At 36.8% G+C, this 21836-nt stretch overlaps 1 protein-coding gene across 1 annotated transcript in view; it reads right to left on the bottom strand.

Annotated features, from left to right (window-relative positions):
• Nucleotides 1–1167: 1167 nt before the first annotated feature.
• LOC150087616 (uncharacterized) overlaps nt 1168–21836 on the bottom strand; it is a 142838-nt gene continuing 122169 nt past the window's right edge. Inside the window, exon 9 of the mRNA XM_090369827.1 lies at nt 1168–1364. Coding sequence (XP_090225953.1) covers nt 1168–1364 — 197 coding nt within the window. The remainder of the gene's footprint in view (nt 1365–21836) is intronic.

Below are 21836 nucleotides of genomic sequence, written 5' to 3' on the forward strand. Positions count from 1 at the left end.
AACAATGGCGCTGCATTTTGGAGGAACAACTAATCTTATCCTTACTATAAAGAAAAATTGCTATAATTTATTAGATGGTATTAATTCAAGATATTATTCATCCTATATTCATCACTATAAAAAAACACATACTGAAGTTAAATACAAAAATTAGATGACCCATCACAGACAAAAGCTATCACTGTGGAAAACATATTTTATAATGTCCGAAAGATGTTATAAAAACTGTTTTTCATTGCAAAGGAAATTATTTGAAATTGGTTTAGCAATTTATTTACATTTTCAACGTTGTTTCATACTGTATATTCATACAGTAAAGGACAGTCTGGTGCTTTTATGATAACAAAGTAGAATCAGACAGGTAGTGACTCTGGAAACCTTTTTTGTTTGCAGAAAAAAAAAAGGATTCCACAGCCACTAAATAAAAAAGAATAATAAAAAACCACGCTGCTTTGCCCTCCATCACCTGCTTTTTTAGACTACTTGGCTTTTTAAGTGAATCTAGTTCTCTCAAAAGGTTGAAACTTATAAAAAAAAAAAAAAAAAAAAAAACAGATTTTATAATTAATTTCTGACATAAAACAACAATCATATGTACTTGTCTGAATGTACATCACATTAATGTTGTATTACTATACAATGAAAACTAATTATTTTTTTTTAAAAAAAGCACTGAATATTTTGCATCCTATATTTGTGAAAATAACTAACTTACAACAAAATTCCTATTTCTCATTTGGAATGATAAAGTTTATAATTAACAAAATAACAAATTAGGCAGACTTTCTAAGAAATACAATTTACAGAACGGGTACATACATAAATACAATAAAACACCAACATCTTATTTTACAAAAAACAGGTACTTCAACAATGTCACTGGTACATAAATCTTATCTAAAGAGCAACAGCATATTAAAAAAGAGCTCTTCTGGTAAATTGCTTCAGCTTTCTTATACATAAAAATATTTCCAAACACAAACAAGATTTCCTTGTAATTTACAATAACACAACCTCCAAATGGACAGACTGCTGCATACTAGATGAAATTTTTTTTTGCTGTTCTCTTCCTGATTTACTGAGACATACTCTCAGACAGCAATTTATGCATAAATTGACTAATAGTTTTTGCAGTCCTGTAACAAAGAGCAAGGTATTCCAAGGACACTAAATATCTTTTCGACATATATATGGCAAAACTGTGAGAAGCAGTTTATTTTTGTTAGACATTAGATTGTTCACTTCCATAATATCAGCATTTTTTATACATACACCACTAATTTCCAAGATTTCATCTCCAATATCCAACAGTCCTGCCAACAGCTTCTGTGTTTCTTTATCTCTCATTCGGGATACAAAAACACCTGTAAAAGAAATATCATCATCAGTTCTAAAGATAGCTATGTATGTGCTGTTGTCAACTGCAACTGAATGAATATTTTAAATATTTCATACAATGGAAAAAGTCCACAAATACATCAAATAAATAGGAATTATGTGTTTTGTGACTGCCTTGAGGCTTTGGTACAATATTAAATAATACTAAATGATATTATTAAATAATAATAACATTTTATTCTAAACCCTGGCACAGGTGACAGTATGGAAGAGTGTACACAGATGACACCAATATATATGATACAAGAAACCTTAAATACAAATATGTTTTAAATCCAATCAAATAAAGCAGAATACTTCATGAGCAGTCTTGCATAATATATTTATATTACATTCATAGATACATATTTTGCGTCAATTAGATTAATACAGATACATAATCCATTACGCTAAAAACTACTATACAATGTTAGAAGTTTATAAAACATCAGCCAAAAGGGGGCAAACACTTCCTTGAATTTATTCAAACTACATACTTCCACAACAACAGATGGAAGTTTGTTCAAATAATCAACCACGTCTATCGTGCAACCAGCCTTCAATGGCATTCTTCCTCTTGTTGCAAGAGGAAGAATGCCATCAGCACTGAGCTTACTCAAACCATTCAAGGCCTCAAACACCAAATCAGATCTTATCACTGATGCAGCAATTTGCAGAAATTAAGCCTTTCTTAGTAAGACCAGCCTGTTGACATCTTCATAACAGCAATGCCCTTCTCTGCACCTTGCAAATCTATAGTACATCCTTCATAAATCTATAGTACATCCTCCAGACTACATGCAGTACTTAAAGATGCATCCTAGCCCTTGCTTTGTACAATAGGAAAATTACTACCTTATGCCTGCTAGAAAAATTCCTATATATCATTGACAAAATCCCATGGGTTGATGTGGCAGAATGTCTGCACTGCTCAGAGAATTTCATATCTGACTGTACAATTATCCCACATCTTTTTCCAATTTTAATTATGTTCAGTGTAGTAACCCAGATTAATGTGCCACAGTCACATTAATCTGGGTTACTACCTTAGCAAAGTACATCTGGGATTACTGCTACCCATATGCAGTACCTTGTATTTGTCATTGTTTGAACTTCAACTGCTTTCTCAGATCATTTGCCTAATTTTTTTTTCAGATCTTGTTGCAGTGGCTTACCTTGATTAACCACCCTGCCAACCTTCATATTAGCTGCAAACTTAAACATTAAAACCTGATATACCTTCATAGATATCATTAATAAATATATAAAATAATAATGGGCAAAGCACAGAGCCTAGTGGGACTTCACTAATAACATTAGTCCACAAATAGCAGTGTCCATTAATAACGACTGTCTTCTCTCACTCAACCATCACTTTATCCATAGCAGTAACTTTCTCTTATGCCACATTGCTCCAATTTGTATGGCAGTCTTATGTGCAACAGTATCAAAAACTTTCCTGAAATCCGGATATATGAATTCAAAATTATTTTTTGAATGCCGTTCCTTTTGTACTACATCATAGTATCTATTCAGATTAGTCAGACAAGATTGCCCCTTAGCAAATTCATGCTGTGACTATAGTATAATTACATTCCTGTCTAGATAGTCCTGCATTACTTTTTTAAATAGTGACTCCATTATTTTCCCTGGAACAAAATTCAAACTAACAGCTGTCATATTACCTTTTGAATCCCCTTTGTGAATTTGGGATACATTTGCACATCTGCAGTCAACAGAGACCACCCCTGAATTCCAAGATGCTCCCATAATTATGGCTAAGGGTTTGCTTGCCTCCTTTGCTGCCTCCTTATTATCACTGGATACATTCCATCCACTCCAGGTGCCTTTTTTATGTTTAGCTTCAACCATTCTCTTCCACTTTCCTTTCAGTTATCACAGAATCATTTTGCTACCTGTTATAGTTTGATAAACTTCTGCCATTCCTTACTGTTAATATAAGTATAGAAATCTTTGATACTTTTGTTTACATTCTTTGCCAGAGACTTCTTGTGATTTGTCTTAGCCTGCTTTGTGACTTGATTGCAGACATTTATATCTAGCATATGCTTCTGTATCACCTGATACTTTATATGCATCCCATACATTTTTCTTCTCTGCCACAAGTTTCATCGGTTCACCTGACATCCACATTTAGGCCTATACTTTGAAGATTCTTTTATAGTTGGTATGAAAACCTTAGTAGTTTCTATGATTACTTCCCTGAATATTTCCCATTTAGAATTTGCTGTTGGTAGCATCATCAGCAGGTCCCACTGCAAAGCAGTTAAATACTGCAGTCACCCTTAAATAGATCACTGCAGTCACTCTTATGAAAGCAAAAACCCTTCCCCTTACCCTTGACAGTAGTTACATCTTTAAGTAAATCCCATATTAGCATACACTGATCATTACCACCCAGTGAATCTTTTACCTGCAGATTCTTAATAGATGAATTATCACTGCTGATAACAGATCAAGAATACTGCTTCGTCTTGTTGCTTCTCTAATATGTTCCTGTCAAAAACAGGTCATTCAATAAATCCACAAAAGCTTTGTTTATACAAACTTTATACCATCGTAATGACTACATCTCTCAGCAATCAGCTGATTTAATTTCATGTGTCATGTTATGCCATGCCATTTTAATCATGGTTACCATCTATCATAGTATATGTCCAATTGTTTTCAACAAAAATAACTTTAGTTTGTGGTTGTCATCATATAACTTTTCTTCATGGCTGATAGATATAGGGATATACTAGTAGGTCTTTACTATTGTTGGCACATCAGAGATGTGGTGTTACACAAATATAAGCAGTGGAGAATTGGAATTTGGGGAGTACAATGTGTACAGAAAAAATAGAGGACAGGAAAGGAGGAGGGGTTATGCTGTTAGTTAAGAAATACATAAAATCTAAGGAAGTGCATCCAATTGATGTTGGTGGACAATGCAATGTTGAGTCTATTTGGTGTTACATAAGCACTGGGAAAGAAAAATGAGAGTAGGCATGTGTTATAGGCCTAATGAATCTGATGAGTATAATGAGCAATTTTGCAGAGAAATAGGGTGGGCCAGTAAATCAGAATGTCTTATAATGGGGGATTTTAACTTTCCAGATATTTACTAGAACTCTTAGTTGGTGACTCGCACACTAGCAAGACTTTTGTGGATTTATTAGATATCTGTTTTCTACAGCAACATGTTCGACAGGCAACCAGAGGGAGTAATATTCTTGATCTGATTATCAGCAGTGATTATTCATGCATTAAGAATTTACAGTTAAAGGAACCACTGGTGACAGTGATCACAATGTACTGATGTGGGAATTACTTAAAGATGTAACTACCATTAAGGCTAAAGGGAAGGGCTTTTGCTTTTGTAATGATGAGTACAGGATTCTCAGATAGTTTTTAAATTCTGTACAGTGGGATCAACTGATGATGTTACAAACATTGAATTCTAAATGGAAAGCTGTTGTTGTTATTTGTTTTTTAGGAGCATTAGCAACTAAGGCCATATTGCTCCGGGGATATGCGTTGGTCATTCCCTGACCTTTCCTCATCCTCCGTATTTGGTGGTCACTGGCTTGAACCCCAGTCTAATCAAGAAGCATGTGCTATGCACTGCTGCTCCCGCCAACCTTACTACGGAGGTCCCAAATGGGAAGCCTTCAGGGACTTAATTTTGAAGGCTACTAGGCTTTTCATTCCACTAAGAAATACTGTTCAAGGTTTAGGCCTAAATTAAAGAGGCTCGTGGCAGAGAAGAAAAATGTATGGGATGCATATATCAGGTGACACATAAGCCTATGGCAGATATAAGCTAGTCTGTAATCAAGTCACAAAGGAGGTTAGGTAGGCGAAGACAAATTTCGAGAAATCTTTGGCAAAGGATGCAAAGAGTTCTTTACTTATGTAAACTCTAGAAGGAAAGGGATGAATCATATTGGACCACTTAACATAGATGGGTTGACTGTTGATGATCATGCTCAGGGAGCTGATAAACTCAATGAGTATTTTGCATCTACATTCACACGAGGAATTATTCAATGAGGGTAATGCCAGAAGTTTATCAAACTCTTAACGGGGAGCTAAGTGATTTTGTAATAACTGAGAGCAAAGTGGAGGAAAAATTGTGGAAGTTAAACATAAGGAAGGTACCTGGGGTGGATGGGATCTATCCACTTATATTAAAGGAGGCAGCAAAGGAAGTAAGCAAACCCTTAGGCATAATTATGAGAGCTTCCTTGGACTCAGGGGAGGTCCCCATGGACTGAAGGTGTGCAAATGTATCACCAATTCACAAAGGGGGGTTCAAAAGGTGACACAAGTAACTACAGACCTGTTACTTGTGTTCAACTTTAACTTGTGTTCCGGGTAAAATAATGGAATCACTGGTTAAAGAAGCATTGCAGGATCATCTAGACAAGGCTGCAGTAATAGTAAAGATACAGTATGGGTTTGTTAAAGGGAAGCCTTGTCTTACCAATTTGATTGGATACTATGATGTGGTCACAAAGGAACTGAATGCCAAAAATAATTTTGATATCATATACTTGGATTTCAGGAAAAACTTTTGATACTGTTGCACATGGAAGACTGCTGTACAGATTGGAAAGGTATGGCATTAAGAGTAAGTTGCTGGATAAAGAGATGGTTGAGTGTGAGACGACAGAGAGTGGTAACCAATGGACACTGCTCTTTGTGGACAAATATTATTAGTGGAGTTCCCCAGGGTTCGGTGTTGGGCCCATTGTTGTTTTGTATATTTATCAATGATATAGAGGAAGGTATGACCCGAGGGGCTCACATCTGGTGAGTATGGGCTTGGCAAACCTAGGGTCCTGAGCTGGATAGCCTCATTCTTCTTTCTTGGTGATTTCCTTCTACTTCTCTCTCTCTCTCTCTCTCTCTCTCTCTCTCTCTCTCTCTCTCTCTCTCTCTCTCTTCTCAGGGTAACACAGCATTTTTTTTTTTTGGGTTGGTGTAGCATAAGCCTCACGGTTCCTTGCACCTTATGGCTAATAATATCAGGTTTAATGTCCAAGTTTGGAGATGATACAAAGGTTGGCAGGGTTGTTAACGACATTAAAGACAGTATGCTACTCCAACTGGATCTAGATAAGTTGGGCAAATGGGCTGAGAAGTGGCAACTGAAGTTTAACATTGACAAATGCAAGTACTACATATGGGTAGCAATAACCGAAGAGAAACGTACCAATTGGTGGTACTACACTCAGTTAGGTGGAAAGTGAAAAACACCTGGGGGTAATTGTGCAGTCAAATACGAAGTTCACTGAGCAGTGCAGAGAGGCTGTCAGGGCAGGTCATGGAGTCTTGTCAATGATATATAGGAATTTTTCTAGCAGGGACTAGGAGGTGATTATCCCGTTATACAAGGCAATGGTCAGGCCACACCTAGAGTACTGCATACAGGACTGGAGACCTCATTTTAGGAAGGATGTAGAGTTGCTAGAACGAGTACAAAGAAGGGCAACAAGACTGGTGAGGGGGAACAAAGGATGTTCTTATCAAGAAAGGATTAAATTCTGCAAATTGTAGCGTCTGGAGAGTAGGCACCTGTGAGGTGATCTGATTGAGGTGTTAAGGCCTTGAATGGGTTGACCAAACTGAATGCTGATGGGATTCTTCCTCTTGCTCTGATTAAGAACCTGAGGGAGCATTGTTTAAAACTGAGGAAAGATAGTTGTAGAACAGACGTGTGGAAATTTGCCTTTAGCCAGCAGGTAGTTGATTGGTGAAACAGACTTTTATCTTTTGTTTTGGAAGTTGATAGCTTAATAAATTTAAGGCTGAGCTGGACAGGCATTTGGAATGGATGGAGGGGTCAAATGGGATGGGTTTTTTTTTTTTTTTTTTTTGGCTGATGCTGCATAAGCTTGCTTTATTGCATTGTATGCCTCTACTAATACCGAATGCTATTATTTTTTTCTGGCTATGTCACTGCAAAATTCCTCTGAAGTAACATTTAACTTATTATTATAGCCATTGTATTTAAAGGAAATATTCTGTTGAGGCACTCCATGTTTGTCAAGTAATGCCTCATGGAAGATGAGTCATCGTGTCACCTCATTTCTGCATAATCCTTGAATAATGACAAGAGATGTAAACCATTATAATCTTTTCATTTCAGAAAAACAGCAAAGGGTTTTGTAATCATTTCAGCTAGTACTCTGATGTTCTGGTAAATGGTCCTCACTCTACAAGAGATCAGATTGAAATTTGGAAGACAGAATAAACTTAGATATTGTAAATGGTTTCCTTGCCAAGCTGTTCATTCACTTCATTAGCTAATATGAAGTGAAAGAGCACAAAGTAGAGGACTGCTTCACTCGGACAAGAACTGAAGGGGGGTGATTCTCCAACATAACAGCCTAACAATATGTGTAACTTGTGAAATGTTACTTTATTAGCCAATATGAAGTGAACGAGAACAAAGTAGAGGAACTGCTTCACTCAGGTGAGAACTGAAGGGGCAATTCTCCAACACAAAACTGCCTAACAATATGTGCAACTTGTGAAATGTTTGCAGATCCTTCTGGAAGAAATGATCCAGCCAAGGGGGATCATTTCTTCCAGAAGTCAAATGACATTTCTTCCTTAATGCTTTCTTCCTCTTTGCATACCTTGGATGTCTTTGCACACGCCAGGCACAGGGCGTGTGAAGTAATTAGGTGCCAGCTCAGAGTCCTAATGGATGTTTATGAAGGTTTCAAGGGTAGGGTAGATGCCCTCAAAGGAATTAAAATGGAGGGCCCATCACTCTTCCCAAATCAATGCCAAAGCTCACACTCTTGCCCCAGACAACACAGTGGCAATCTCCAAGGCAAAATGCACTGGTCCCACAGGAAGTAATTATTGTTGCTGTCAGGGAAACAGGAAATATGTTGGGCAAGAATAGGTGGAATAAGACCAGGGTATGTCTGCCTGGGACAAAAGGAGATGACGTTGCAGAGTAGACATCTTTTAAAGGCACAAAAGGTGGCATTGTTGTACATGTTGGCACTAATGACATTAAGAGTAGGAAATCTGCAGGTTTGCTTAACAAGTACAGGGCATGAGAAGGGCAATAAGATTGGTGAGTGGAACAAAGGGTTGCTGTTACCAGGAAAGGCTTAAGTTCTGCAAATTGCAGCATCTGGAGACTAGACACCTGCAATGTGATCTAATTGAGGTGTATAAGGCCTTCAATAGTTTTAGTTCACTGCTTTGAAAGAGAGAGCAGGAATTATAGAAGCCAATTCAGAAAAACAGTGCCCGTGGAAGTATTTGTAGAAAAGGCATGCAGCAGAAACAGTAAGTCTATGAGACAGTGAGTGGAGAGACTCTGTTAGAGAGTAGTCATTAATTAACCTAACTGCCCTCTTCTGAATAGAATCTAGAAGCCTCAGAGAGGTTTTGAGGCCACCGCCCCAGATGTGGGAACAATATTCCATGGTAGGGCAGATTTGTGATTTGTACAGAGTGAACAGCTGTTTTGAAGAAAAGTAATGCCGAGAGCGAAGGAGAAAACCAAGTTTTTTAGATGCAGAGGAAAAAATATTTGTAATGTGCTTGTGCCAAGAGAGATTAGAAGTCAGGGTAATCCCCAAAATAGATATATCATCTTGCCTAGAAATCGGTGTGTCACTAAAGATAAGCATAGGAGTAGAAGAATTCTTTTTTGCGAGATATAAGACAAGACTGAGTTTTAGAAGGATTGAAATCAACTAAGTTGTCTTTGCCTCACTGGAGATCGGCATTAAAGGAATTGGTAGCAGATATTCCAGAAATTGAACCTGATTGAGCAGGGCAAGGTTTCTCAAAATGGAAAGTGGAATGCAATGTGTTATCATCGGCAAAACTGTGGATAGGATTTCCAGTCAATGGAAGAATGTCATTAATATAAAAGAGGAAAATAATGGGGGAAAGAACTGAACCTTGGGGGGACACCAGCATTATTGGAGAAGTTAGAAGACAGAGATCCATCTAACATCACCCTCGGTTAGCAATCAGAGAGAAAACTGGATAACCAATAACAAAAAACAGTTGGAAAATCATAAGATGGATTTTATCAATATTATACAGTAATACCCCGAAGTTACGCGATAGGTGTGTCCGACGAAAATCGCGTAAGTCGAATTCGCGTAAGTCGGGGTACAGCTTTGCATATAAATACATATAAATTTTGCTTAATTGGGACCAAGGACTAACAAAAACACTAGTTTAGAAGAAAAATATTAATAAAATTGCAGTTCTTTATACATATTAATACAAAATATGTATTAAAAAAACAAATGACTTACGTTAAAAAGTTATTTCGATGTCGATGGCTTCATAAAATCTAACAAATTCGTCTGACGACACAGCGCCTTCTTTTTTTCACGCAGAATTTCTTCGTAGCAAGCTAATAATTTTTTTATTCCTTGCTTTGTAGCTATAACGCGTTCTTCGTCGGAGTCTATGTTTTCTAAAATTTTTAAGCCCTTTACAATTGAGTCCTTTTCAATTTTCAACCTGTCAAGTTTGCAATTGTCATGTGCTTTTCGCCGTTGCTTCATTTAGGCCTGTAGCACGTGCAATATCACATGGTCTTTCATTTCGCTCAAAGCGTTTCATAATTTCATATTTTTTCTCTATCGACAGAGGCGGACTGGCCATAAGCCTTACCGGGGCCAGTGTAACCCCGGTGGGCCAGTGTGATTTTGGCCATAAACCATAGTATGAGGCCACTATAAATTTTCCCGGGTAAGAATTTTTGACCCAGTCCGCCTCTGTTTATCGATAATTGCTTTTCTTTTTCTCTCTGAATCTGCAGTGTCTTCACCAGGACGCTTCCTTTTCACACCTTTTAATTAAGTATTTTACTCATTTTTAGGGAATAAAGCGCAATTACAAAACGAGGAGGCACGCTTGATACGCATAAACAAAGCTGCGCGCATGTAGCAACTGAATAAACAACACCATAAAGGCAGAGATACACTATTAACACCTCACATTTCTAGGGGTTACTACCATAAAACAATAAAAATCCAGTTGCGTTTCTGCTAGTGAAATCTGTTATAAACTGGTAGTAAACTCGATCTAATTGCATTTGCAATTAGATCGAGTTTACTACCAGTAAACCGATAGCTGGAATTGTGTTGGTTTTTACGTTATTATGGTGAAATGTGTTTCCCCTTCACTGATATAAAAAACATAAAAGCAGCAGAGTTGAATTTTGTTCATCTTTCGCTCTCATTCTCCGCCGTCGCACCGTATATCGATAACATATGAAAAACGACCTTGAAGATAGTGGGCGGCAGCGTTGTCAAACGAAAAAATCAAGAACCGCGTAACTCCGAGTTCGCGTAAGTCGGGGTAGCGTAAGTCGGGGTATTACTGTATATATATAATATTGATAAAATAAGATGTAATGAAATTACTGAAAGTGTTAGCAAACAAGAAAAGGTATTAAAAAATTAAAAATATTAAACTAAGTTATGGATCCCGGGTACTACTAGTAATAGCAGAAAAAACCAGCAACCATAATGAAATATAGACAAATATTATCATCAATTTATTAGGTGGAGGTACTGAACTGTCAGGTGTAATAAACCATGAAAAAGTTGAGAACACAAATTACTGTAAATCAGGACAACTTTGTGACAGCGTGACATATTTTTGATTTTACTGGGCATTCTGAGGGCAAATTTTGCCTGGGGGTAATTTTGCCCTAGGACGGGCAAAATTACCCCCAGCATTTTTACGGTTATTGCTTCCATCTGTTGGAACTGTTAAAACTACTAGCACAACCTTCAAGCGGCTAGTATAGCCATTGTGTGTCGCTTGTGAATATCATTTTCAGGAAGCTGTTGAAACTTTGTTCTGATACAGAAAAACTCCAAGTGCAGTGGATTTGAAAGTAAATTTATTTTAATATATTATGTTTTGTGATAATTTTGTAAAAAGTAAATTTTAAATAAGTGTTTATTTACTTTATTTTTCTTGAAAATAAGTAGAACGTAAACGTATGGAGTACAACGTTGTGGCAGTTAATGGCGGTGTCACAAAGTTGCACCATGATATTTCAACACTTTTGCTTTTATTTTATTTTACTATATTTATAATAATTTATCTGTTTTAGAGTATAAAATGCCCGGAAAATGCAGAAGGAAAGTTGGGTCACCTCAATATCAAAATTATACTGATGCTATGCTGACAGAGGCCCTTAATGAAATTAAATCAAATAAAATATCCTTACGAAAAGCAGCTGAAAAGTAAGTTTCAAGTAGTTTGTATCAGTACTCTGTTTTAAAATTAGAAAAATAATTTAATACTACCGTAATTAATAATTTTATGCTAACTAATAAATAATTTTATTTTTTAGGTATGGGATACATAGAAACACCCTATGGTTAAAGCTGAAAGAGAAACATGATGCCACCCCAGGACATCCAACTGTTTTTAGTGAAACTGAGGAACAGGCTTTCGTTTCTCATTGTATTGTGATGTCAAATTATGGTTTTCCTCTGACAAAATTCGACCTGAGGTGCATAGTGTGGGAAGTACAGTGCTTATTTTTAGAAATAATTTTTCACGAGTTGACTGGCAAAACTCCTTCATGAGTTGCCATAAAATTCTTACACAAAGATTTGCTCAAAATATATCAATTGCAAGAGCAGCAGTTGATGAGGATGTTGTTAATAATTTTTTTGACCACTTGTAAGCAGAACTTGATGGAGTTTCAAGTGTAATATTTGGAACTACGACGAGATGAATCTTGTGCCAACCCAGGCTCTTGCAAAGTAATCACAAAAAGAGGTACAAAATACCCTGAAAAAATCAGGAACTCCACAAAAGCTTGCACTTCCATAATGTTTTGTTGGAATGCAGATGGCCAGCTTGCTCCACTATGTGAACTACAAGTCCAAGTATTTGTGGAATACATGGACTGAAGCTGGTCCTGCAGGTGCAAGATATAATTGCACTCCTGGATGGTTTGACTACAATACGTTCAATGACTTCTTCACAAGGGACATTAATTAATGCGCCAACCGGGCTAGCCGGGTGGGTAAAGTGCCTGCCTAGCAACCCAAAGGTCGCGGGTTCAAATCCTGCCTCGGGCTTGGATCAAAGTACTGCAAAACCTTGGGTGGTGCATTATGGCCACAGAAGCCAATGCGCCAACAACTACCAAAAAAAAAAAAAAAACTAATTAATGCAATGGAACCAGCAGGTAAACACTGGAGATGGCCTATGGAAAAAGATGAAATTTGGTACAAAGACAAGATTGTATGTAAAATTAATGCTCCTAAGTAGAGGGGGAAGCGAGCAATTTTTGATGTTCCAGAAATAACCCAGTTGTTTTCAATGTAATGAGTAATGAAATATGTATCAACTGCTTTGAAGGGTTTCTTTTGTTGTTTTTAGTAAAGTTTCTACCCTATGTTCTATAAAAAAATGTTTGTGCTGAAGTACTGTAAGCTAACATATCAATAAAATGCATTCATGACATTGTTCCATCGAAAATAAACTTCCGTTAAAGGATAAACGGAAGTTTATCCTTTAATTGTCCTAAATTAGTCATTTATAGGTACAACACTATGACAGAAGTTGAAATACAAAAGAGTGATAGCAGAATATTGGTTGTCACAAAGTTGTCCTACAAAGGAGTGTAACATTGTGGATCCTAGGACTTTATAAAGTCCTGGGACCCACAGCTTTAGGTACTATCATTTATTTTTATGTTAAACTTTAATTTCATTTTATTTCAGGTAATTTGTGTTCTCAACTTTTTCATGGTAATTACACCTGACAGTTCAGCACCTCCACCTAATACACTGATAATATATTTGTCTATATATATATATATATATATATAATTATTGATAAAAAAGTAAAGAAAGAAAGTTAAAATGACAATAACTGTAACTAATATTTATGAATCAATGCAGTTGCAAGCAATCATGCAATACACCCATAACGTCTATAGAATATTAAGGATAATATAAAGAATTATTAGAAAAAGTAAATCGATCCAATAATAATACCCTCAGGGAGCTAAGAAAACGCAAAAAAAAAATATTATTATCGCTTTTTACCGACAATCTAGATGACTTCAACTGGGGCCAACCACCCAGAATGAAGGCAAAAAACGACAAGAGGTTCTCTGCTTCTGTGATGATCAATATATGCTAAGTAATTTAAATCTAAACCAAATATAAATCAGTATAGGCCAAATATAAATCGAATATAAATAAATCGAATGATGATAAAAGTTAAGAAAATTTAGAAATATTAGAATCAAAGGTAAGAAATATAAGTAAAATATAAATGTAAGCATATATTAATCGTTGACCCGACAGAGAACGTAATTTAATGATTACAATAAGATTAAATATATAATACATACTACATATTGACTGTATCTAGGACATAATGTAATAGTCGTCAAAATAATGTGGTGCCCCTATGTGATGGATACAGTAAAAATAAATAAATAATTAAATTAATGCATAGAGAAACGTGCAGATAGTAAGAAGAAAAACTAATATATATATATATATATATATATATATATATATTAGTAAATCTCGGAGTAAATCAGAAATTTTTTTTTTTTGGCTGGTGCAGTATAAGCCTCAGGCTTCCTGGCACCACATGGCTAATAATAATAATAATGATCCTTTTCAATATTTTGTTCTGCGCACCATGGTTGTATTCTGACATGATGTACGACATTGTGGCCTATCTGTGTGCTTGCACAATTCTAACCATCCTCCTCAGACCTCTCTCATCAACAAGTGATTTTCTTCCACAGGAGTGCCACTGAGAGGGTGTTTTCTGTTTGTTGCACCATTCTCGATACACCCTTGAAACAGTGGTGCACGAAAAGTTTGGGAAAACTGCCGTTTCAGAGATGCTTTGTCCAGCACGTCTTGCACCTACTATCATGCCACGTTTGAAATCCACTACGGTTTGTACGCTTAACTGATACTAGAAAGGTTGTTCTGCTGAATTTATATCCACAACTGTGGTCATATGACTTTCAATGCTGTGGGACAAACCATTTGTGTGCACAGCAGGGATGTACCTAATAAAGTGGCAGCCCAGTGTGTGTGTGTGTGTGTGTGTGTCTGTGTGTGTGTATATATATATATATATATTTATTTTTTTTTTTAAATAACATCATGAAAGCACTGGTCTGTTATTTGTATAAAATAGCTAGCCATTTCTGTGAAATGGCCATGTCTGTTTTGTGACTAATGTATGACAGCCAGTTTCAAGTCTTGAAACTGGCTGTCATACATTAAACAAATAACAGACTAGTTATCTGTTTAACAAATAACATACATTAAACAAAAACTCTTTCATTGATGTCATCTGTTTAGAAGTATACTGTCTTTTGATAAGACTTTAAAACATTACGAGCTTAGTAAAAGCTGAAAGTCTGTGTGACTGCAAAACAAAGGATAAACACAATTGTAAATTCTAAATGGGATGCACTCAGGGAAGTGAGAGATACTGTGAGTTTTAGACCTAAACGAATGTCAGACAAACTGATGAGATTAGTGGCAGAGAAGAAAAATGAATACAATGATTATAAATTATCAGAGGATGCAGAAACCTACAGTAAATAAAAACTAAACTGCAATCAAGTCACCAAGGGATAGGCAAGCTACGACAGATTATGGGCAGCCTTCGGCTAAGAATGCTAACAAATGTAGCAAATAATCCTCTGTTCATTAGCATTAGATGGCCCACCAAACAAGAATGATAACTACTCATTTATTTATTTATTTCGTATGATGTGATCAATACACAAAGGAACCAGTTTTTTCTTGCTTCCTTCGTGTATCGTGGCCGGGATATCCAACCAACCGGTTGGTTCGGCACCATCGTGATATCCAGCCCGAGGCGGGAATCGAACCCGCGACCTTTGGGTTGCCAGGTAGGCACTTTACCTACCCGGCTAGCATAACTACTGATGATCCTGTTCAAGTTGCTGAAAAGTTTAATAAATATTGCATTTACATTCATGCATGAAGAAGTATTTAGGGATGAGACTACAAGAATACCAAATCATTACTGTGAGCTAAATGATTTTGTGATAAGTATAAATAAAGTGGAAGAAAAATTACTGATGATAAAAGTAAATAAGGTACTTGGGGTAATGAAATCTATCCAATTATATTAAAAGAAGCAGCAAAAGAGGAAAGAAAACCTTTGGCCATAATCATGAGAGCATCCTTGGATTTAGGGCCCTAGATTGGAGATATGTAAATATCCCTATAATTCACAAAGAATCTTAGAAGATGAAGGGGTGAAATGGGTGACTACAAACCTGCAAGCTCGACTACTGTTCCAAAGAAAATAATGAATTCATTGGTTAAATAATTATGCAGAATAATATTGACAGGAATTCAGTTATACAAAAATCACAGTAGGGATTTGTTAAGAGCAGATCTCATCTGATTACCTATGATACAGTAACAAAGGAACTGGATGAAAAAAAATAATTTTAATATCATATACTTAGATTTCAGTACAGCATTTGACATTGTTCCACATGAGAGACTTCTGTACAAATTGGAGCAGTGTGGCAGTGAGAGAAAGTTACTGCTAAGGATAAAGGGATAGTTGAGTGGCAGAAGACAGAGGGTGTTTATAAATAGGCATTGCTCTTTTTGGACTAATATCATTAGTGGAGTCCCTCTAGGTTCAGTGCTCAGCCCCTTATTTGCTTTATATGCCTTCATCAATATTTATTATCAATATTGATGAAAGCATATCGAGCTTGTGATGAAGGCATAACAGGAATCAAGGATACAACTGCAACAAGAGACCTAGATATATTGGACAGATGGGATGAGAAGTAGCAATTGCGGTTTAACATTGATAAATGCAAGATACTGTATATGGTTAGCAGTAATCCCAAAATAACAGACAATTTGAGTGGTATCATACTCAAGGTGTTGGAGAACCAAAGAGAGCCATGGGTACAGTTCGACATGAAGTTCTCTGAGCAGTGCAAATAAGCTGCTAGAAGAATCCATGGAGTCTGTCAACAATATTACAAGAATTTTCCCAGCAGGGACAAGGAATTGTTTATCGCACTGTATAAGGCAATGGTTAGGTTGCCTCTTTAGTACTGAGTGCAGGTCTGGAAGCCCCATTTTAAGAAGGATGTGGATCTGTTGGAATGAGTGCAGAGAGAGAGGAGCAACAAGATAAGTAAAGGACACAAAAGGGTACAAGTGTTGCAATTTGAGGAACCATGAAAGCTGCAAAGGCAGCGAGGTGAGTTGATCGAAATATTTAAGGCTGTAAACGGATTGGTTAAACTAAAGGTTGATAGCATCCTGGCTCTTTATCAGACAGTATGGCATAAGGACAAAGTGAAAAACGATGGATGCAAAATGTTCTTTCAACCAGAGAATTATAGCAAACTTAAATCTGGTGTTGTGAAACTGTGTAGTTTAAATAAATTTAGGGAATAATTAGTAAACTTCTTAGAAGGATGGATAGATGAGGTGGGGACAGTTTTTTTTTTTTTTTTTTTGCTGATGCTTGCTTTTATGTATCATGTGTTGCTACTAATACTAAAATTTACCTCAACTTATTTAATTCATTTCTAAAGTTATACAGTAACCTCTAATGTCAGCAATTAACAGAATAGCAATTATATAAAAAAAATATACAGGTAGTTCTTGACTTTGAGTTAATTCGTTCCTAGTGAGCGCTCGTAAAGTGGGAATTTATTTCCCAAAGACAATGTTAAAAATAGGGATTACGTTCTCAACAATGAAATTAGTTAGCTAATTAGTTTATGTTTAAACTATGAGTGATTTATTGAAAGAAATGAAAACGTAGCCTGTAAAATCAAACAAATAATAATAGAGAAATTATTTACGACTTACAAATGTGAAAGAATGTTTATTCTTCATCATCATCAACTAAATGCACACTCGTTGATCACTCATTATTCGCTTGGCACTTGGTGGTTTGTTGCACAATTAGTCATCTTCTTCCGAAATGTTTCAAGAGGCGTTTTTTTCCAAGATAATCTTCTCTTTTAATTACAAATTTCACGATTCCATGCATAAGCATTTTTTAATGGCACACACAAATTGCAACTAACATGATTCATGTGGAGTAACAAGTTTATGAGGCTTAAAAAAAAAGAATGAAGAGAACATTCTGAAAATTTATTTATGTTTTTATACGATTGAAGATTTCAGAAAAGGGAAAACATATTTCATCATAATAATGTAAAAAGCCACTCAATTCCAGCTATCAGTATTTTTGCAAATGCAATAACATCAAGTTCGCTGGACAGTGCAGTGTTGAGTCAGTTTGGTGTGACATAAGCATTGGGAGATCTAAATTGAGAGTAGGAGTGTGCTATAGGCCTAATGACTCTGATGAGTATAATAAGACACTGCACAGGGAAATAGAGTGGGCCAGTAAATCAGAGAGTCTTATAATGGGAGATTTTAATTTCCCAGATATTGACTGGAATTTGAGGACTGGTCACTCACACACTAGCAGGGCTTTTGTGGATTTATTGGATGATTGTTTTCTGCATCAGCATGTTCGGGAGGCAACTAGAGGGAGTAATACTCTTGATTTGATTATCAGCAGTGATTCTTCATGCATTAAGAATCTGCAGATAAATGAACCACTAGGTGGCAGTGATCACAGTGTGCTGAAGTGGGATTTACTCAAAGAGGTAACTACCATTAGGGGTAAAGGGAAGGGTTATTGCTTCCGTAAAGGCGACTACGATGGACTGAGACAGTATTTAAATTCTATACAGTGCGACCAACTGATGATGTTACCAACAGCAAATTCAAAATGGGAAGCATTCAAAGAACTTATCTTGGAAGCTACTAGGCTTTACATACCAACTAAGAAATATTGTTCAAGGTTTAGGCCAAAATGGATGTCAGATGAACTAATGAGGCATATGGCAGAGAAGAAAAATGCATGGGATACTTACAAATTAACACATGACACAGAAGCCTATGATAGATACAAGTTGATATGCAACCAAGTTACAAAGGAGGTTAGGCAGGCGAAGGCAGATTACGAGAAATCCTTGGCAAGGGATGCAAAGAAAAACAGCAAAGAGTTCTTTACTTATGTAAACTCTAGAAGGAAGGGGATGAATCAGATTGGTCCACTTGATATTGATGGGTCAACTGTTGATGATCCTGCTCAGGTAGCTAACAAACTAAATGAATATTTTGCATCGGCATTCACACATGAGGAGTTATTCAGCGAGAGGAATGCCAGAGGTGTATTCAACTCTAGCAGTAAGCTACAGAATCTTGAAATAACTGGGAGTAAAGTGGAGGAGAAATTGTTGAAGATAAACACAAGAAAGGCACCCAGGGTGGATGGGATCTATCCAGTTATATTAAAGGAGGCAACAAAGGAAGTAAGCAAACCCTTAGCCATAATTATGAGAGCTTCCTTGGACTCAGGGGAGGTACCCATAGACTGGAAATGTGCAAATGTGACCCCAATTCACAAAGGAGGATCAAAGGCTGACACAAGTAATTATAGACCTGTGAGCTTAACTTCTGTTCCAGGAAAATTAATGGAGGCACTGGTTAAAGAAGCACTGCAGGATCATTTAGACAAGACTTCAGTTATAGCTCGGACACAGCATGGTTTTGTTAAGGGGAAGTCGTGCCTGACCAATTTGATTGGATACTATGATGCAGTTACAAAAGAACTGGATACAGGGAATAGCTTTGATATTATATACTTGGATCTTAGAAAGGCTTTTGATACTGTTGCACATGGAAGACTGCTGCACAAATTGGAGCAGTGTGGCATTGGAGGCAAATTGCTGCTATGGATAAAGGGGTGGTTGAGGGGGAGAAGACAGAGAGTGGTAATCAATGGACACTGCTCATCGTGGACTAATGTTATTAGTGGAGTCCCTCAGGGCTCAGTGTTGGGTCCATTATTGTTTTCTGTATTTATAAATGATATTGATGATGGTATATCAAGATTAATGTCCAAGTTTGCAGACGATACAAAGGTTGGCAGGGTTGTCAAGGACACTACTGACACTATGCTGCTGCAACAGGATCTAGAAAGGTTGAGCAGATGGGCTGAGAGGTGGCAAATGAAGTTTAACATTGACAAATGTAAAGTACTACACATGGGAAACAGCAACCCCAGAGCAACGTATCAACTCTGTGGTACTACACTGAAAGTGGTAGAGAATGAAAGGGACTTGGGGGTGGTTGTACAGGCAGATATGAAGTTCTCTGAGCAGTGCAGACGGGCTGCAAGAGTAGCTCATGGAGTATTGTCAATGATATAAAAGAATTTTTCCAGAAGGGATAAGGAGGTGATTATTCCCTTGTATAAGGCAATGGTCAGGCCACACCTAGAGTACTGTATACAGGTCTGGAGGCCTCATTTCAAGAAGGATGTAGAGCTGCTGGAACGAGTACAGAGAAGGGCAACAAGATTAGTGAATGGAACAAAGGGGTGCTCTTACGAAGAAAGGCTTAAGTTTTGCAAATTACAGTGTCTGGAGACTAGGCACCAGCGAGGTGATCTGATAGAGGTGTATAAAGCCTTGAATGGTTTGAGCATGCTCAATGCTGATGGGATTCTTCCTCTAGCTCAGAATAATCACCTGAGAGGGCATAAATTCAAATTGAGGAAAGACAGAGGTAGGATAGACGTGCGGAAATTTGCCTTTAGCTAGCGGGTGGTTGGTTGGTGGAACAGACTTCCATCCCTTGTCGTGGAGGTTGATAGCCTAAACAAGTTTAAGGCTCAGCTGGACAGGTATTTTGAACGAACAGAGGGGTGAAGTGGAAGTGGGTTTTTTTTTTTTTTTTTTTGGCTGATGCTGCATAAGCTTGCTTTCTTGCATCAAATGCCTCTACTAATGCTAATGCTAAGTTTACTACCCATTTATAATTGCTTGCCGTAACAGAAAAGCCCAATAAACCAGAAAGTGCAAATTGTTTTTATTGTTTTATGGTCATGACTTCCAGAAATGTGCTTTAGAAAAATATCCCAAAGATGTTTAAAATTGATTCTTATAACAGAACATATGATAACGATTAAAGTGTAGTGCATTTTAATGATTTGAATTGGTAACCAGTGGTGAGCTATATGGTGAGTGGGCTCGCGAGAGCCTATTGTTATTTGTTTTGAAAATTTGCAAGCCCATTGTTGAGACGATCATTTATTTTACAAATGAAATCCTGAATGCAATTATTGAGTATCCAGAGCCGAAACATTCCGAGAGGCGAGCGGGGCCCCATTCCCAGCATTTTCATGGCTCAATTGATCGGTTATATATTTTAAAATTGCTTCATTTTTGATTTAATTAAAGTCGGATCTCTGTTTAACCAACTTCTTTATAGCGAATTTTTTTTGATTCCCCTTGGTAATTATATTTAAAATAGTTTCCGTTGGACAAAGAAAATTTCCACGTAACGAGCGGATCAGGAGAGACAACTCTGTATGCATTGTTCTCACCTCTGTCTTTTAGGTAATTAGAACGTGCAAATTAAGAGTGAAAGGGATTACCGTTTCATAATGTTAGTGGTGTGCATAAAACCTATGCAGTCACATACCGAGAAGTCATGCTAGTCAATATGTTTTCCATAGCCAGTCAGAGGTTTAAGAAGATTCCCCACACGGATAATAGCCTCTGGTAAACCTGCGTTGTGGTTCCCCTTTACTCCGACAAACAGGCATATGTTTTTCGGAGAAGTGAGTGATTCATGCCTTCCAGTAAATTTCTCCTGTCTACGTTTCTTTGGTCACAGTAGATGGATATACGTGTGATCCTGAAATATTGCATAGTAGTGACGTGTGGGGAGGAAATTGAGGCAACTAAGATATATAAACTTTACGAAGATGAAATGTTGGCAGATTCTGAAACTTTGTCGAGCCTTTCACTGTGTAGAAAAATGTTCTAAAATATAATGGCATACAGGCAATAATTTAAAAAAAAAAAAAAAAAAAACTGTATCACCAATCTCCAAAAAACTACCATGAATTAAGATGATTCCTAAAGAACTTGATGTGGAAACTATAAAGATCGGTCATATGTTCAGGCCACGATGAGCAGCTTGTAAGCTTGTGGATGGCAACTGTGGGTTGGAGGAATTATCCCGCTTTGTGCAAACATTTTGAATCAGAAGTTAATTATTCCAGATTATTAAATCGATTTTTAAATCTGGAATTTCTTAACCATTTAGCACTAATGATAGACATCCTGCAGGAACTCTCTTACCTTTCAGAAGGTTTACAGAATCAGTATGGTAAAAGCAGATAAATTAATTATTCGAACTATCAATGCTATTGCTAATTTGAATTATGAAGGAAATTATGAAACTAAAATTGAGAGCATGTTGAAGTGGAAAGAATTTGAAGAAATCAAAATCTAAAGTAAAAAAATTACCTCGTGACAAGTTATTAAATGT

This window comes from Mastigoproctus giganteus, chromosome 3 (assembly GCF_048544385.1).
Source record: "Mastigoproctus giganteus isolate SK-2022 chromosome 3, ASM4854438v1, whole genome shotgun sequence".
In the NCBI taxonomy this organism is placed as follows: domain Eukaryota; kingdom Metazoa; phylum Arthropoda; class Arachnida; order Uropygi; family Thelyphonidae; genus Mastigoproctus; species Mastigoproctus giganteus.